The sequence below is a fragment of the Zootoca vivipara genome, chromosome 7 (genome assembly GCF_963506605.1).
Source record: "Zootoca vivipara chromosome 7, rZooViv1.1, whole genome shotgun sequence".
Classification (NCBI taxonomy): domain Eukaryota; kingdom Metazoa; phylum Chordata; class Lepidosauria; order Squamata; family Lacertidae; genus Zootoca; species Zootoca vivipara.
In genome coordinates this window covers 93,022,218-93,037,175 of record NC_083282.1, presented here as the reverse complement: position 1 = coordinate 93,037,175, position 14,958 = coordinate 93,022,218, and the positions used below count along the sequence as shown (strand labels likewise).

The following is a 14,958-nucleotide window of genomic DNA, read 5'->3' as shown; positions in this document are numbered from 1 at the left end:
GATGCTCATATGACTAAGTCTGAGGATGAGCCACAGAGATGCTCATGAATATTTGACTTTCCCTGAGTACTAAGGGACTGCTTCTACGTGCATGCCAGGAAAACAGAGTAGAAGCCTGGTCCTTTTAACAGTTTCGTATCCTTTCTCTCCTTCTGCTCTTTCTCCCTTGAAGCTCTTTTGCTTGACATTCTTCTGGTTACCAGAAAGATGGAAAGGAGCAGCATCCTCGCTCGGTAAACGTGCTGGTCGGCTAGCATTTTGGACCATGGACTTACTGAGACACCTTCAGGTGTGAAGATGTCACGCAATAACAGGGCGCTCGTGGTAGACTTTGTTTCCTACAAGCTGTCAGAGAGGGGCCACAGCTGGGATGAGCTGGAGGAGGACAGCGAGAACAGGACTGAGTTGAGAGACGAGATGGACAGCGTCCCCAATGGGAGTCCGTCTTGGCATCCAAGTACCAGCCCGGTCGTAAATGGAGCTACTGGACACCCAAGCATCCTCAGTGATCTTGAAGACAGCCCAAGGTTGGACGTGAGGCAGACGCTAAGAGAGGCAGGCGATGAGTTTGAACTGAGGTACCGGAGAGCTTTCAGTGACCTCACATCCCAGCTCCACATCACCCCTGGCACAGCATACCAGAGCTTTGAGCAGGTGGTGAATGAACTTTTCCGGGACGGGGTGAACTGGGGGAGGATTGTGGCATTTTTCTCCTTCGGAGGGGCCCTGTGCGTGGAGAGCGTCGACAAGGAGATGCGAGTGCTGGTGGGACGGATTGTCAGCTGGATGACCACTTACCTGACGGACCATCTGGACCCGTGGATCCAAGAAAATGGTGGCTGGGTAAGCAGTTGGCAAAGGCTGCTGGTGGTGGTGGTGGTGGGAAGGGCTCCTTCGTAGTTTTAAGTATGAAACAGGCCAGTTTATATTTCTAGCAGCATCAGAGGCAGACCTTGAGGATGCTCATGGGCTGGAGCTAATCGAAGCTGTAGTCCAAAACAGGTGGAGGGCACAGTTGAGGAAAGGCGCCAAGTGCCTTCTCCGGCAACGTGCCAATGGAACATTGGATAATCAGAAGCTGGAAATGGCCAATAAGGGCTGAAATGTTGTAAATGCCATTTCACACTTCCTGATGGATATTAGGCTTCTTGTTCTTTCTCCCCTGCACTGCCAAGTATATAGACACACATGGTACCAAGGTCCTTTTTCCTCACCTGTGTAGTAGGATAGGTACTAGCCACTGTCTTTCCTTTTCTCATTCAGGCTGGCTTGGTTCAGGTCACCCACAGGCCTGCCTCTGAATCCCGTTGTTCGCTAGAGCATTTCATAGCCCCCTAAGCAAAGCCTCGAAGGTACTTTCCATTTCTTTCCTAGTTTATTATTCCCTTATTATATATCTATCTATACCCCACCTGTTCCCTGACAGGGACTGAAGGCTGCTTTCAGATAAAATGTACCACCCTGGGCCTTCTTCATCTTTAGGGGTCAAAGCTAATCTTTGGAATCTGTGGTGAGTGTTGAGGTTAAGGAAGAGGTTGTTGACATCTTGCCTACCCTGCTGTCTGGCATGATTGAGGTGCATTTCCAGGGCACAGGTACCCAGTGAAGGGGTGATGAGACAACTGCTGGTCATGACTAGACTCAAACCTGTATTTTTCCTCTTCCCTTAACCCCAACTGTGGATAAATAGACTGTTTGTGTTGCCACACACAATCACCTTCCCAGGGAGTGCAGTTTGGTGCATGGCCAATGTGCTTGCCCCGAGCATGAATGTGCTATGGAAAAGGTTAGGTCATGGGATTTGCCAGCAGCTGGGTGCGGCCTTGCATAAGGTCTGGCAGCTCCCTAGTGTTTTTCCTTTGCTTGACAGGAAGACCCTGTACGTACAGTGATTGTGACACCCAGAATGTGCATTTGGTAGAGAGACATGGGTTAACTGCTGCAAATCAGGGCTGGCGTAGGGAGCTCTCATACCACCCAGGAGCTTGTGCTTTGTTGGAACACTCGAAACAGATTCCCGACATGCATCATGGGTGTAAAATTAGTTTTACCTTTCCTTGTAAACAGGCCAGCCTTATTTCCTAGTTCCCCCCAAAAGTTTTACTAGCCAGGCTGCCTGCATGTACCTATGTGGAGCAGGGCAGTCTGAACAATGGGCCCAGCCATTAGTGACCAAGTTGGAACCTGGGCATATGGGCAAGTGGCTAACAGCAAGGCTTCTTTTAACTCCAGGGCGGTTGCATTATGTTAAAGTAGGGGTGGGTCACTGGAGGCTCAGTCAGACTCCCCATCTGGACCCCTTGCATACCCTCCCCCAGCCCTCTTTATTTGTGTCTCATCTGCTAAGGACACTTTAATGCCCTCTTCCCCTCGGAGAGTGATCAGCAGCAGACGCGTTGGCAGAATCCTCCAGTGACGTCTCTCAGCTGCTCACTCCCAGTAGCTGTGATGCAGAATAACGGGAGACCCTTGACCCAGTCTCCGCGGCTGCTCACACCAAGGGGACCATTGAGCCCTTTCCTTGCATCTGGCGGTGTTGTTGGCTCAGTTGAAAATACATCCTTGTTAAAAAATCAGCTGCTGGCTGTTTCACTCAAGGTCCCACCTGCTGAATTGTCTACATCCTTGGGTTTCAAAGCTCCTGGTGGGTTAATGCTCACTTCTTGGGAATTTACTTCTAATCACCACTCAAGGCTTTGTGAGACAGCTCTCAGCTACCCAGATGTAAATGCAGCAAGCAAGGGATAAAACCTAATGGGCGCATGGAGTGAAATCATCCAGTATTGGATCCAGGCTGGATAGGGTGAATGTTGAGAGAGCTAGAGAGAGCATGCGGAGGGGGGGGCATTACTCAGGAATGCTGGGAATGCAGTCCTCCTGGGGGCACAACCTGGGGTGTGTCTGCCCAAACTGACCTGACTGGTTCCTCTTTCTCTTAAGGCCATCCTGGTGGCCGGGCCCCATCTCTTGTTCTCTTCTCTCCTCTTCCCCTGGTTCCCTCCAGCTCCTGAGATTAGTCCTTGGTCCAATGGAGATTTCCATATCCCTGTCGCTCTGGTGACGATTGGGCTGTATCCTGGAGACCAAGGCGATAATGTAATCTGATTTTGTAAACGAACTCCCCGGAGGGATTTAGATTAAATCGCTGATGGAAAGTCACTGGCCCTGGCTTGCTGGGAGGCTGAGATCCCCCTTCCCCTCCCCCCAACTCGGCTAATACCGCCTGCTGGGAGTCTTCCCTTTTTTATGTCTAAGGACAAATGCATTGTTTGGGCAAATATTTGTTCAGCATTTGTAGGAGGGGCAGAATTGCTCTGGGTTGCACACCCACTGGTTCCTGCTGCTCAGATCTCAACATTGTTGTCTCCCTAGGTTCTCCTTCACTGTTCTGGTATTGTTACATAGTTCTGCTGGTGGAAATGAATGGTGCAAGGTGGGGAAGTAGATAATGGTTATGGACCATCATGTCCATGGGAATAACTTTTTCAGTACCTCATATTAGTTTTCTTTCTTTCTTTCTTTCTTTCTTTCTTTCTTTCTTTCTTTCTTTCTTTCTTTCTTTCTTTCTTTCTTTCTTTCTTTCATGTTTGTTCCATGCTTCCTCCAAGGAGCTTAAGTTGCGGTATGTGGTCCCCTCCCATTTTATCCTCACAATCACCCTGTGAGGTGGGTCAAGTTGAGAGAGAGAGTGAGTCATCCAGTGAGTTATCCAGTTTCTCAAACATATTAACTACTAAGAAGGTTAGACTCCCATCACATATCATTACTGAGATCCAGTGGATCAGATAATTGCACCTGGATCCAGAACAGACCGCTTGAGTCACCACCCCTAACACGAACCAACTGGAGATAGCTTTGATGGAAAAGTACTAAATGAAAAGTAAAATAACATGTGTGGTCTTGGGCATGTTGCTCTTGGCCTCTGTTCCTCATCTGTAAAAATGGAATAATATTCATTACCTACCTCGCAGAATTATTGCAAGTGAGACTGCAGTGACTAGAAGGCATTGGGCAAATTAAGAACCGGTGAATGTTGTGGACAGAGGATTGACTTGGAACAGGAGCACATATCTGGAAATGTAGCTGGTGTCTCTCTCTTTTTCTCCCTGACGACTTTGTTATGAAGTCCATGCATTATTCTTTGCACTCCCGGAAGGATGCAAATGCACCCATTTCCCAGCATTTTATTCCACTTGCTATTGCTCTCCAATGTGACCAGGAACCGAAACCTAGGATGGCCTATATTAATAGTAGTGGGCTTGGTTGCCAGGAGCTCAGTTCACCAGTGGTGGGGAGCAGGTTTGGTCCCCGACTTCATGTTGTCTAAGTATACCCCTTAATTTTATAAATGGCTGCTTACCCTGGGAAAAAGTCAAGTCAATAAGACTGTTGAAGGGAGAGCAACGCAGCCGTCCCCCCTGGCCCTGAGTGGGCTGGCCTGTGTGATGACTGGGAGCTTCCAGTAAGCAGACGTGTACACAGTCCTCCAGGCATCATTACAGGCATTTTTCTGGTAGCAATCAGTAGCAATAAGCTGTCCTGCTCTAGAGTGGCCAAGAAGCAGATGGCAGTTAGAAGATTTGAGTCTTAATTATTGAGGGATGCATTTGCAGGGGGTTGGACTAGATGGCCATTGGGGTGCCTTCCAGCTCTACAATTCTGTGATTCTGTCCCTGACAGTGATCTCACAGAAGGGTCAGTAGTGTCTCTGTGCAGATTGCACAAAGGTGCACTTTACTCACCTGCTCATTTCTTTGCAGTATACAAGCCCCCTTCCTACCCACAAGCCTCCTGTCCGAACGAGGGGCGTTTTGCTAACAGTAATAGAAGCGGCTGGATTGGCCCTGTGCTAACTTCCTGATTGTGCTTGCAGCCTGGAAAATCTCTGGGCTCGAGAGGTGAGCTCTGTCCCCACCCCTCACCCCACCCCGTCTTCACACTGGCCCTGAGCAGGCTGCCCTGTTGTAAGCCTTCAGCCAGTGTGCGCTTCTCTCCCTGCCCTTGCTGTAGCCTTGTTCGCATGGGATTAGCGCTCCCTTGGGGCCCGGGGAGCAGCCTTTGCCTGGCCCTTTCAAACAATGCTGTTGTGGAAAGGGCGTAGCTGGCAAGCAAGACCCACAGAGAGGCTTGCATGTTCTGGCAGGCCTGCCCCTGGCAGGGAGCAGGCTCCGTGTCTTCGTGCGCATTCCCCAGAGTCGCTCAGCATTTTATGTCTTGGAAAGTATCTTTGGAGAGGGCTTGAGGAGCAGCACACTTCAAAGCGGGTGGGACAATGCCTTTATTTGATCAGTTACTTTATTTGAAAGTTACTCTGGAAATTTTGTAGATAAACAAAGGCACATTGGGAGGGGTGTGTGTGTGTGTGTGTGTGTGTGTGTAAGGTAGCCAGCAAGGGGTCCCCGGTGCTTTCCTGGTCTTTTTCCTCCATTGTCTTTGCAGACGTCGCATGAAGCATTTTTGGCCTTCTTAGTAAGGTGAGGGAGGTGGGATCCCTTTGGTGCCCAAGGTTGGATTTTGGTATGTCACAGGAAATGGTCTGTTGTCATGGATGGGCTGTAGGAGGAATACATGGGCATTGGAGTTATAAAGCAGGCTATCTGGCAGGCTTAAAAAGCCTGAGAGGATGGATCAAGCCTAGATCTAGCAACTGGAAAGTGAAGGTGAGGGAACAGTGGTCAGTTCTGGTGTTAACAGTGTGCCCATGGCCACTACTAGTGTGGTGTAGGGGTTAGAACAACCTTTGGACGACAGCTCCCAACAGCCTCAGTCAGCAAGACCAATCAGTGGTCAGGAATTTTTAATTTTTTAATTAAATTTCCACACTGCCCTTCATCCGAAGACCACAGGTATTTATACTTTACAGTATAAAATCACAAAGATACATACTATAATAGCAAATAAAACCAGTAATGTGGAGGGCACCAGCTTGAGGAAAGGCTGGGTTTAGAGGATTGGACTAGGAATGGAGAGACAGCAAGGCAAATTGGCACCCATAGTCTTGATGGTGCATTTTTCATGCAGTGGGTTCCATACTGGAATGTACCAAGCCACCTCTTGGTCATTATGAAGATAAAATAGGAAGAGAACCATGTCTGCTGCCGTAAGTTGCTTGGAGGAAAGGCAGGATATAAATGTAAAATGCATAATTAAATCCGTGCACTTAAAACTCAGTTTCATAGAATTGGACAGTTGGAAGGGACCTTATTGTAAGCTCAGTCATCTAAGGCAACTGGTTGTGTGGGCAAAGTGTCTTTTTTTGGTGCATAGGTGATCTTTCTGTTTCCCTTTCATTGGTATGTGGGAAGGTATGCGCAAGGTGTGTCTGTGATTTCAGGCACTGTAGCAAGATGAACTCCCAACATTCACGCCTTCTAACCATATTCTGCACAACTCAGACTCTTCTGTCAGGAACGTTCAGTTTGTTTAAAGTTGTCACCCGAACCAAGTCATTTAATCCTGGCATGCCGATTTGGGGAGGATCTGCATGCCAGCTTGCCTTTATGTCTCTCTTGTCAGCCATGGAGGTCTGCCTGGCATGGATGTTTGGAGCATGAATGCAACTTGTTTGACAGGGCACACCTGTAGCATTAAGACTCACCAATTTACATTGCAATTTTGCAAGTCAAAGAGCTGACTCATTTGCCAATAAAATGCAGCCACTTCTATTCTGGCACATGGCAACTGCACACATCATGTGCAGCAATGGTCATGCTATGGGTTGAGAAATCACTACTTGGATGTTACTGGGAACGGATCAGCTTTAACCTATGCAGAGTTACTGGCACTCCTGCAAGGTGGTGCCTTGGTGCAGATTCCTGAAGGTGGGTTTTGCATCCTGTCCAGTAGGTTCCCCCTTCCACTTCCTCCTTGCAGGTCTTAGCTAGAAAAGATCCTGGGCATTCATTACCTGAGAGGCCAGCAGTTTGGTAGTCTTTGTGGCAACAAAAGAATCTTAGTTTTACTGTTACCAGTTTCTGACAGTAAGAGCTGTTCGGCATTGGAATTTGCTACCAAGGAGTGTGGTGGAGTCTCCTTCTTTGGAGGTCTTTAAGCAGAGGCTTGACAGGCATATGTCAAGAATGCTTTGATGGTGTTTCCTGCTTGGCAGGGGGTTGGACTGGATGGCCCTTGTGGTCTCTTCCAACTCTATGATTCTATGATTCTTCTTCGTCCACCTCATCAGCTCTTTGGGAAGGTTAGCTATTTTGTTTCCTCAAAGGCTTAGAAACTGGGACCAGGGGTGGGCACAATGACCGAGGGCTGACATTGCTGTTGATGTCAGGCCGACCCCTGGACAGTAACAGCATCATCTTACAGCTGACGTGTCTGATTTTGCAAGAGCCGATAGTCTCACTAGGAGGTGACTTGGAAGCAAACCTCATATCATTTGCAACCATTCTTAGGGACTGTTTGTCCAAGCTTCTATTAGCCATCTGCACAAGGTTGTTACTGCTATCTGCACTGTTCTTGCAAGTCTTCCCCCAGCCCCATGGACCTTCGGTGCTGAGTAGCAGCTTAGAACTCAGAATTGTCCCGATTGATTATGTGCCTGAACGACAGTGCAGTTTTCATGCAGTGGGTTCCAAATTTAGAACATACCAAGTCACCCCTTGCTAAAGCTCTTCTGTAGACTGAGACTGAACCCCAGAATTCTGTGCAATTCTTTTCTTTTGCCCCCCCCCCCCGGTCCCATATCAGCCTCTTTGGGGAGTTTTGAGTTTGGTTTCCCAGGAAAACCTATTTGCCGCTGACTGAGACAGCGGGAAGCCTTAGTCGCCAGCCACAGGTAATCGCAGGCAGAAAGATGGGATTGTTCAGTCTCTGCTCTCTTCCCGGGTTTGGCAGCCACCCAAGTTGATTTCGGAAGTGGGAGGGTTTTCTGTCGAGCTCTTCAGGAAATGCCAATGGAATGACTTCCCCCAACCATTTCCTTTCCCAAATAGCATTCCTGCCTCAGAAAATGTGAAGGATGGAAAAGAACATTTACAGACCTTAACTTTTCACCCCCTCACTTTGGTTCTTAGCCTTGGTTTGGGGGGCCCTGATTTTCCGGGGCTAGGTTGTTGAATTTTTGCACAAATTAATTTATTTTCTGTGTGGACAGAGAGGAGGGTTCAGTGAACGAGAATGCATTTAGTTCTGTGAGCCTTGCGAAGGCCTCTCTCTGTCTCTCTCCCTGTGTGTGTTGTCTGTCTGTGTGTGTGGGGGGGGGGAACCACTGCTATTATATTATTTATTAATTTATGACTTGTTTTCCACATATATGTCCCAAGGCAGTTTACAGACATATCCTTAAAAACAGCTAAAACGTTTTTTAAAAAACAGCACGAAAACAGCAGAGTATAGATTTAAAAGCAACACAAAATCAACACCTAAGGCAAAGGCCTTTCATCTAGCTCAGGGGTCCCCAAACTACGGCCCCCGGGCCGGATGCGGCCCAATCGGCCTTCCAATCCGGCCCGCGACGACCCCCGCCGCCCGCTGCCGCCGCCCGCTCTCGCGGCGCGCGGCGCAGCGGCGATCTAAAAAATCGGCAAAAAAACGCCGAAAATCCTTTGTGCGCATGCGTACGGGCCTCTCCCGACCCGGAAGAGGTCATTTCTGGTGCACTTCCGGGTCGGGGGAGGCCCATACGCATGCGCACAAGCGATTTTCGGCGATTTTTTTCCCGCCCGTGTGCGTGTGCGCATGCGCACGGGCGCGCACTCCCCCGCCCTCCGGCCCGCTGCGCGCGCACTCCCCTGCCGTCCGGCCCACCGCGCGGTCGGCGCGGCGGGCACCGGCCCGCCGCTCGGTAAGTCTGGGGACCCCTGATCTAGCTGGAAAAACTTGTTGAAACAGAATGTCTTCAGTAGTTTCCGGAAAATACAGATAATGGGTGCCTATCTTACCTTGACAGGAATACTGATCCATAGAACATGAGCAGCAGCCACCCTGAAAGGCTTGCTCCAAGTCACTGTAGAGTGGGCTTCTGACATTTTGGGGACTTTTAAGGAGGAAATACGCAGAAGACAGTGAGATACAGAGTATATAATGGGATAAGGTGCTCTCGAGTGTTCAGTGCAGAGTAGAATTGCTGCTGCCAAAGATCCCTGACAAAAGATGGATTTAGGACACCGTCTTCTGACTGCCCTCGGCACCCACAGACCCTCTTCATCCTGATGGTGCTGACCCTGAACCCAGAATCGGGGCCCCTGAATGGGGAGCTGCATTTTGTCTTGGCTGCTGAGACAGGGGGGCTGATGTGTGCAGGCGCCGGGGTTTCATTCAGAGAGCAGGAAGCTCTGTGTGCCTGGCACGCCAGAAAGTGACGTAACCCACCGTTATATAACAAGGATGCGAACATGCTCTGTGAGCCCCGGGGGCACACGGTGGGGGTGGGAGGCAGCCGATTCACTCTTTTCCCTGTCCTTTTTTTCTTCGCCACTCCATTGCCCTAAATTATTGAGAAAAATCTGGAAATCTGCTAGAGCAGAACCTTTTCTCTATGACACTAGGATCACTGCTCTGGAGTTTTTACATGGGCAAATTTGGTTAATAATCTTAACAAACATGCAGGGGAACCGTGAAATGTGAGTGTGCTGCTCCTGAGATTGCGGCAGCAGCTGGAAGCAGAAGGTCACCTAGCATCCATATGGCCTTGGGAGGGGAGAGCGACTGGAGCTCAGCCTCTCCGTGTGTGGCTTTGAGCTTTCCACAGCTGAAGAGAACCTGATGGGTATGGCTAAAGGGAGGATTCCAACATTTCTATAGCAGCCATTGGCCAAAATTGGTTAAGTGACTTCGGTTCCTGACAAACAGTTTGGGGAAGGCAATAGCTCAGTGGTGGAGTATCTGTTCTGCATGGAGGAGGTTGCAGGTTCAATCCACAGCATCTTGTGGCCAGATTCCTACATTGCAGGGGGTTGGGCTATATGACGCTCAGGGTCCCTTCCAACTCTGCAGTTCTGTTCTATGATTTTTCAACCCTAGAGAGCAGCTGCCAGCCAGTGAAGACACTCCTGAGTTTGATGGACCAGTGGCCTCACTCTTTTAAAGGCAGCTCCCAGTGTTTTGCTTTTCTTCCTGCATATGAAGCCTTCATATCCTGAGTCAAACCATTGACTGCTCTTGGCCAGTAGTGTCCAGTCTCACTTCCAGCTGCTCTTCAGGGGCTTTAGAATGGGTTTCTCCCAGCCCTGCTATCCCCAAGATCCGTTTTAACTGAAGGGACTGAGCTTGGGACCTTCTAAGTCAGGGGTCAGCAACCTTTTCCAGCCGTGGGCCAGTCCACCATCCCTCAGATCATGTGGTGGGCCAGACTATTTTTTTGGGGGGGGGGAGGAATGAATGAATTCCTATGCCCCACAAATAACCCAGAGATGCATTTTAAATAAAATCACACATTCTACTCATGTAAAAACACCAGGCAGACCCCACAAATAACCCAGATGCATTTTAAATAAAAGGACACATTCTACTCATGTAAAAACACGCTGATTCCCGGACTGTCTGCGGGCCGGATTGAGAAGGTGATTGTACCGGATGCGGCCCCCGGGCCTTAGGTTGCCTACCCCTGATCTAAGTCATGCAAAGTGTATGCTCTGTCACTGAACCATTGCCCCCGCCCCCTTCCCTACTTAACCTGGCTGATCTCTTCCTGCTCTACAGGGAGTAGAGCATTCCAAGCCACCAAGCGTGCAGAGCCAGCCACCTTAAACATTGGAAAGCAGGGTAGAAATGCCTCAAATAAATGAGTAAACCATTGCAGCACGGTTCCTAGCTAAGGTCGGTGCCCTTCCTTGCAGAATGGCTACCCTTAGTCCCTTACAATGAATCACCATTGGTCCCGAATAACAGCATTTATAGAGTGCGCTCAAAGCCCTTGTGTTCTTTGTTGCATACCATCCTCTCATAGAATATGAGGTTGGTGTGCAGCAATATAAATCCCATTTTTAAAAGGCCATTAAAACAGTACAGAATTATCGCAGTAATCCTTACAAGAACAATGCAGGGCTGCGGAGAGTTGTAGCCCAAGCTTTCCAGTGGGCACCAGGTTGTAGAAGGCTGGTGTAAGGTAAGCCAAGATGAGAGCACTGTCCCCATATTATAAATCGGGTGGGGCTGAAACTGAAACTGCAAAGGAGTGGCTTTCCTATAGCCCCTGTAGGAGTTTGTGGCTGATGCGAGACTTGAGCCAAAGACTCCTCAGATCATGTTCCTGACTGCTATTCCAGCTCCTTCCACCAGCTGTCAGAAAAGTCTGAGTCGCTCAGCAGTGTTTTTGACGTACATCTGAAGATGAGCTAGACCCGTGTTCACACAAGCAATCCTCATGTCTAAAAGATCCCTATCTCATCTGACTGGCAATAGTCATATGGGTCAGCTGAGAGATAGATGGAACATAAGCTCTACAGCCCCTTCTGTATTGGTTTCCTGCTGGGGTTGGCGTTTAATGCTGTAGGTTGTTTTCTGCTGCTCCAGAGAAGCGGACACGGAGCAATGGATTCAAACTACAAGAAAGAAGATTCCACCTAAACATTAGGAAGAACTTCCTGACAGTAAGAGCTGTTCGACAGTGGAATTTGCTGCCAAGGAGTGTGGTGGAGTCTCCTTCTTTGGAGGTCTTTAAGCAGAGGCTTGACAGGCATATGTCAAGAATGCTTTGATGGTGTTTCCTGCTCAGCAGGGGGTTGGACTGGATGGCCCTTGGGGTCTCTTCCAACTCTACGATTCTACGGTATGATTCTATTCTATGATTCTAGGTTGTCTTGGAAGCAAGTCTGGTCTCCTGGTGGACCTTTAGCCTTGTACCACTCACGATGTGCCTGGTAGTAATGTTGTTTGCTGTATAGTTACCAGATTTTTTTCAATGAATCCGGGGACACTTCCCCCCCCCCTTGAAGCTGAGTAGCAACAGGGAGTCAGTAGTGGGGATGGTGAGGCAAAAGACCCTGGGCCCAAACACACATGCATATTGTATAAATGTGTGCAGAGTTTTTTTAAAAAACTGGGCAACGCCCACCTGCCCGCAACTCCCAAGCCTCCCACAATCAGTCAAAACAAAGAGGGCAGGAGATCTGTACCACTGGACGTCCCCGGTTCCCCTTCGGCAGTGGCAGTGGCAATCAGCAGCCTGGAGCCGGCCTGGTAGCGCAGGCTGGCTGGCTGGCTTCAGGAGCTGCTAGCTGCCGTGGTGCCAGCTATTTTTTCCCTCCGGAATTCCCCATATGATGTGTTGCGCCCAAGACACATCGTATGGGGACTTCCGGAGAGGAAAAATGGCAGGCGCCACGGCAGCGAGCAGCTCCTGAAGCCAGCCAGAGCCAACTGCACTACCAGGCTGGCTCTGGGCTGCTGAGGCTGCCGCTACCACGTTTCCCGGGGACAGAATTTCTCCAGGGACTGATCTGCAAATCCGGGGACTGTCCCCGGAAACCAGGGACATCTGGTAACCCTAGTTTGGTGCAAACTCCCCCCCCCCGGCCGCCCCTTTCTCAGCCTGCGCTTTCTTGCACCTCTCCAGCAATAGCCGCCTTCTCCAAAAAAAAGAGGCAGTGAGTGGGGCTGTTCTTCGCTAGGCAGAACTGCCTTGGGGTTTTGCCCTCTTGGGTGCTTCTTGTTGTTGTGCTGTTTGGGTTTGGAGCAGGGGGCCAGCCGGTGGGATGTGTGTTTGCGTTAAAGTCACACTTTGTCACACAAGCAAAACAGCTTGGGGAGGGGGCGGGGAGAAGCGCAATGGCTGCGGGGCAGGGCTGTTAGCTGACAGATGGTTCCAGCTGGGGGTTATAGGGAGCAGGTGTGTGGTTCAGGAGGGAGCACCAAAGTGACTCCTCAACCCCACGAGGCTTGCGAGGTTGCTCGCCCGCGACACCGCAAAGCTGGCTTGACCCAGTTATTGTGCAGAAAGCGAAGTGCTTTGTGTGTGTGTGTTTTGTATTTTTAGGCGTTTGACTTATTTTTATCCCCTGCTTTTTATTTTAACTAGACTGAGCAGAAGAGCAGGCTAGGGAAGGGGAGGACAGCCTCCGGGTAGGAACACCCAGCGCCGCTCTTGCGCGCTGCCTGCTCATCCGTGCAGATACACGTGCTTGCTCCCGGGAGCCGGCTCACGTGGACTCCGCCAGCACCATCTCTTGGGATTCCCGTAATGGGGAGCCAGAGCCACTCTCCGGAGAAAGGGGTGTGTGTGGAAAAGCAGATGAGATGCAGAGGGGAGTTAACCAGGCTGCAGCCCAAGGATCCCTGGAGGTGTGTGAGGGGGTGTTCAGTGCAGTGTTTTTCCCTTCTGAGGCATGCAGGGAATTGCAGTGGTGGCTCAGATTCAGTGGCACTTTTCACCCTGTGGACTCAGTGTCAGCTGGCTCTGGCTTTAACCTTTGCAAGCCTGGGTCCCTTCTGCAGCAGGCACGGCCTATCATGGGCCGTAAGCAAGAGCCGGTTCCTTGCGTGTCTTTATTTCCATTGTGAATCTGGTCCACCGACAGGCTTCCTTGTCGATAGCAATTTAAACATACAGCACAGTTCTGAGTACGTAATCTTGCCTTGTCCCGAAAGACAGTTGCCACTCCAGTTCTTTTGGACTACAGTTCCCAGCTGCCATGGCCAGAACAGCTCTGTGATGCTAGGAGCTGTAGTCCAACAAAATCGGAAGGCTCCAGGTTGGGAAAGGCTGCCCTAAGAGTGTAATGCTGTGATTGTATGCTCACTTACCTAATAATACCTAATAATAATCCTGCTTGAGCACAGCAGGGCTTACTTCTGAGTAAGCATGAATAGGATTGCACTGTGTGCACATCTCTTATAAACCCAGAGCTGTTCATTTTATGGGCCTGGATTAAGCAGGTGTGGTAAGGCAATGAGGCATTTTATCTTGCAGTTTTTAATAGGTTTCCCAGCCCAAACCTTGGGATGCAGAGAGTTCAGCTAAGTCTCAGGCCTAGGCTTTAGCAAGCCTCTGTTGGAAGGGTGGGTGAAGCAGTCATTAAGACGTCCTCTCTAGACATGTGATCTCTCTTGGCTGACCTAGTAGATTGTGATGGAGAATATTAAGGAAGAGCCAAGATATCAGTGAGCCACGCATAAGAGAGACGTTAGGAGGGGAAGCCCCTCCTCTTCCCAACCAGTGTTCTGTGGACTGAGGATGACTTCATGGGCTGAATCACCCTGGAAGTGATGGCTTCATGTGGCATTAACAGGAACTGAGAGTGAGGGCTAAACTCTGATCACTCTCAGTGGTCCAGTTAAATCACATGGTTGCCCAGAAGTGCCTGGGACAAGTTCTTCCGCAATGAAAAAGAGCTCTTTCAGAGGGAGGTGCAAGGGTGGGATGATCTCACAAAGCCCCATTTACTTTGACCTTGTTTAGGGCAGCTTCTTGGCTTCCTTATCCTCTTTAGGGAAGGCCTGTAGGTGTTCTTTTTTCTCCAGCCTGAGGGCCACATTTCCTTTGCAACTTTCCGAGGACCAAATGCCGAAGGTGAGCACAGCAATGGATGTGGCTCTTAACCTCTGTACAGTAGGATACAATTCCTGTCACACCAAGCCAGAGGTTTCTCTCTATTCTGCCCACATACACAGATCTCTCTGCTCTCCATCCAGCGCGTGGCGCTGTGGTCTAAACCACCCAGCTGCTTGGGATGGACTATCAGAAGATCGGCAGTTCAAATCTGCACGATGGTGGTGAGCTCCTGTTGCTCTGTCCCAGCTTCTGCCAACTTAGCAGTTCGAAAGGACACCAGTGCAAGTTGATAAATAGGTATCACTGCAGCGGGGAAGGTAAATGGTGTTTCCATGTGCTCTCGCTTCCTTCATGGTGTTCCATTGTGCCAGAAGCAGTTTAATCTAAGGTTACCAGATTTTTTTCAATGAATCCGGGGACACTTTTCAACTTCCTACTAAATAGATGGACTTTGTCAGGGGAGTGATTTGTAAAGCTGGGGACTGTCCCCGGGAAACGGGAATGTCTGGTAACCTTAG

The 14,958-nt window shown here is 49.7% G+C and overlaps 1 protein-coding gene across 5 annotated transcripts in view; it reads left to right on the top strand.

Annotated features, from left to right (window-relative positions):
• The window catches only part of BCL2L1 (BCL2 like 1), a 54,424-nt gene that overhangs the window by 6,414 nt on the left and 33,052 nt on the right, over window positions 1–14,958 (top strand). For all 5 annotated transcript variants that reach the window (XM_035121346.2, XM_035121350.2, XM_035121351.2 and 2 more), the window contains one exon: window positions 173–843. In XM_035121346.2, coding sequence (XP_034977237.1) covers window positions 298–843 — 546 coding nt within the window. In that variant the 5' untranslated portion in view covers window positions 173–297. The remainder of the gene's footprint in view (window positions 1–172; window positions 844–14,958) is intronic.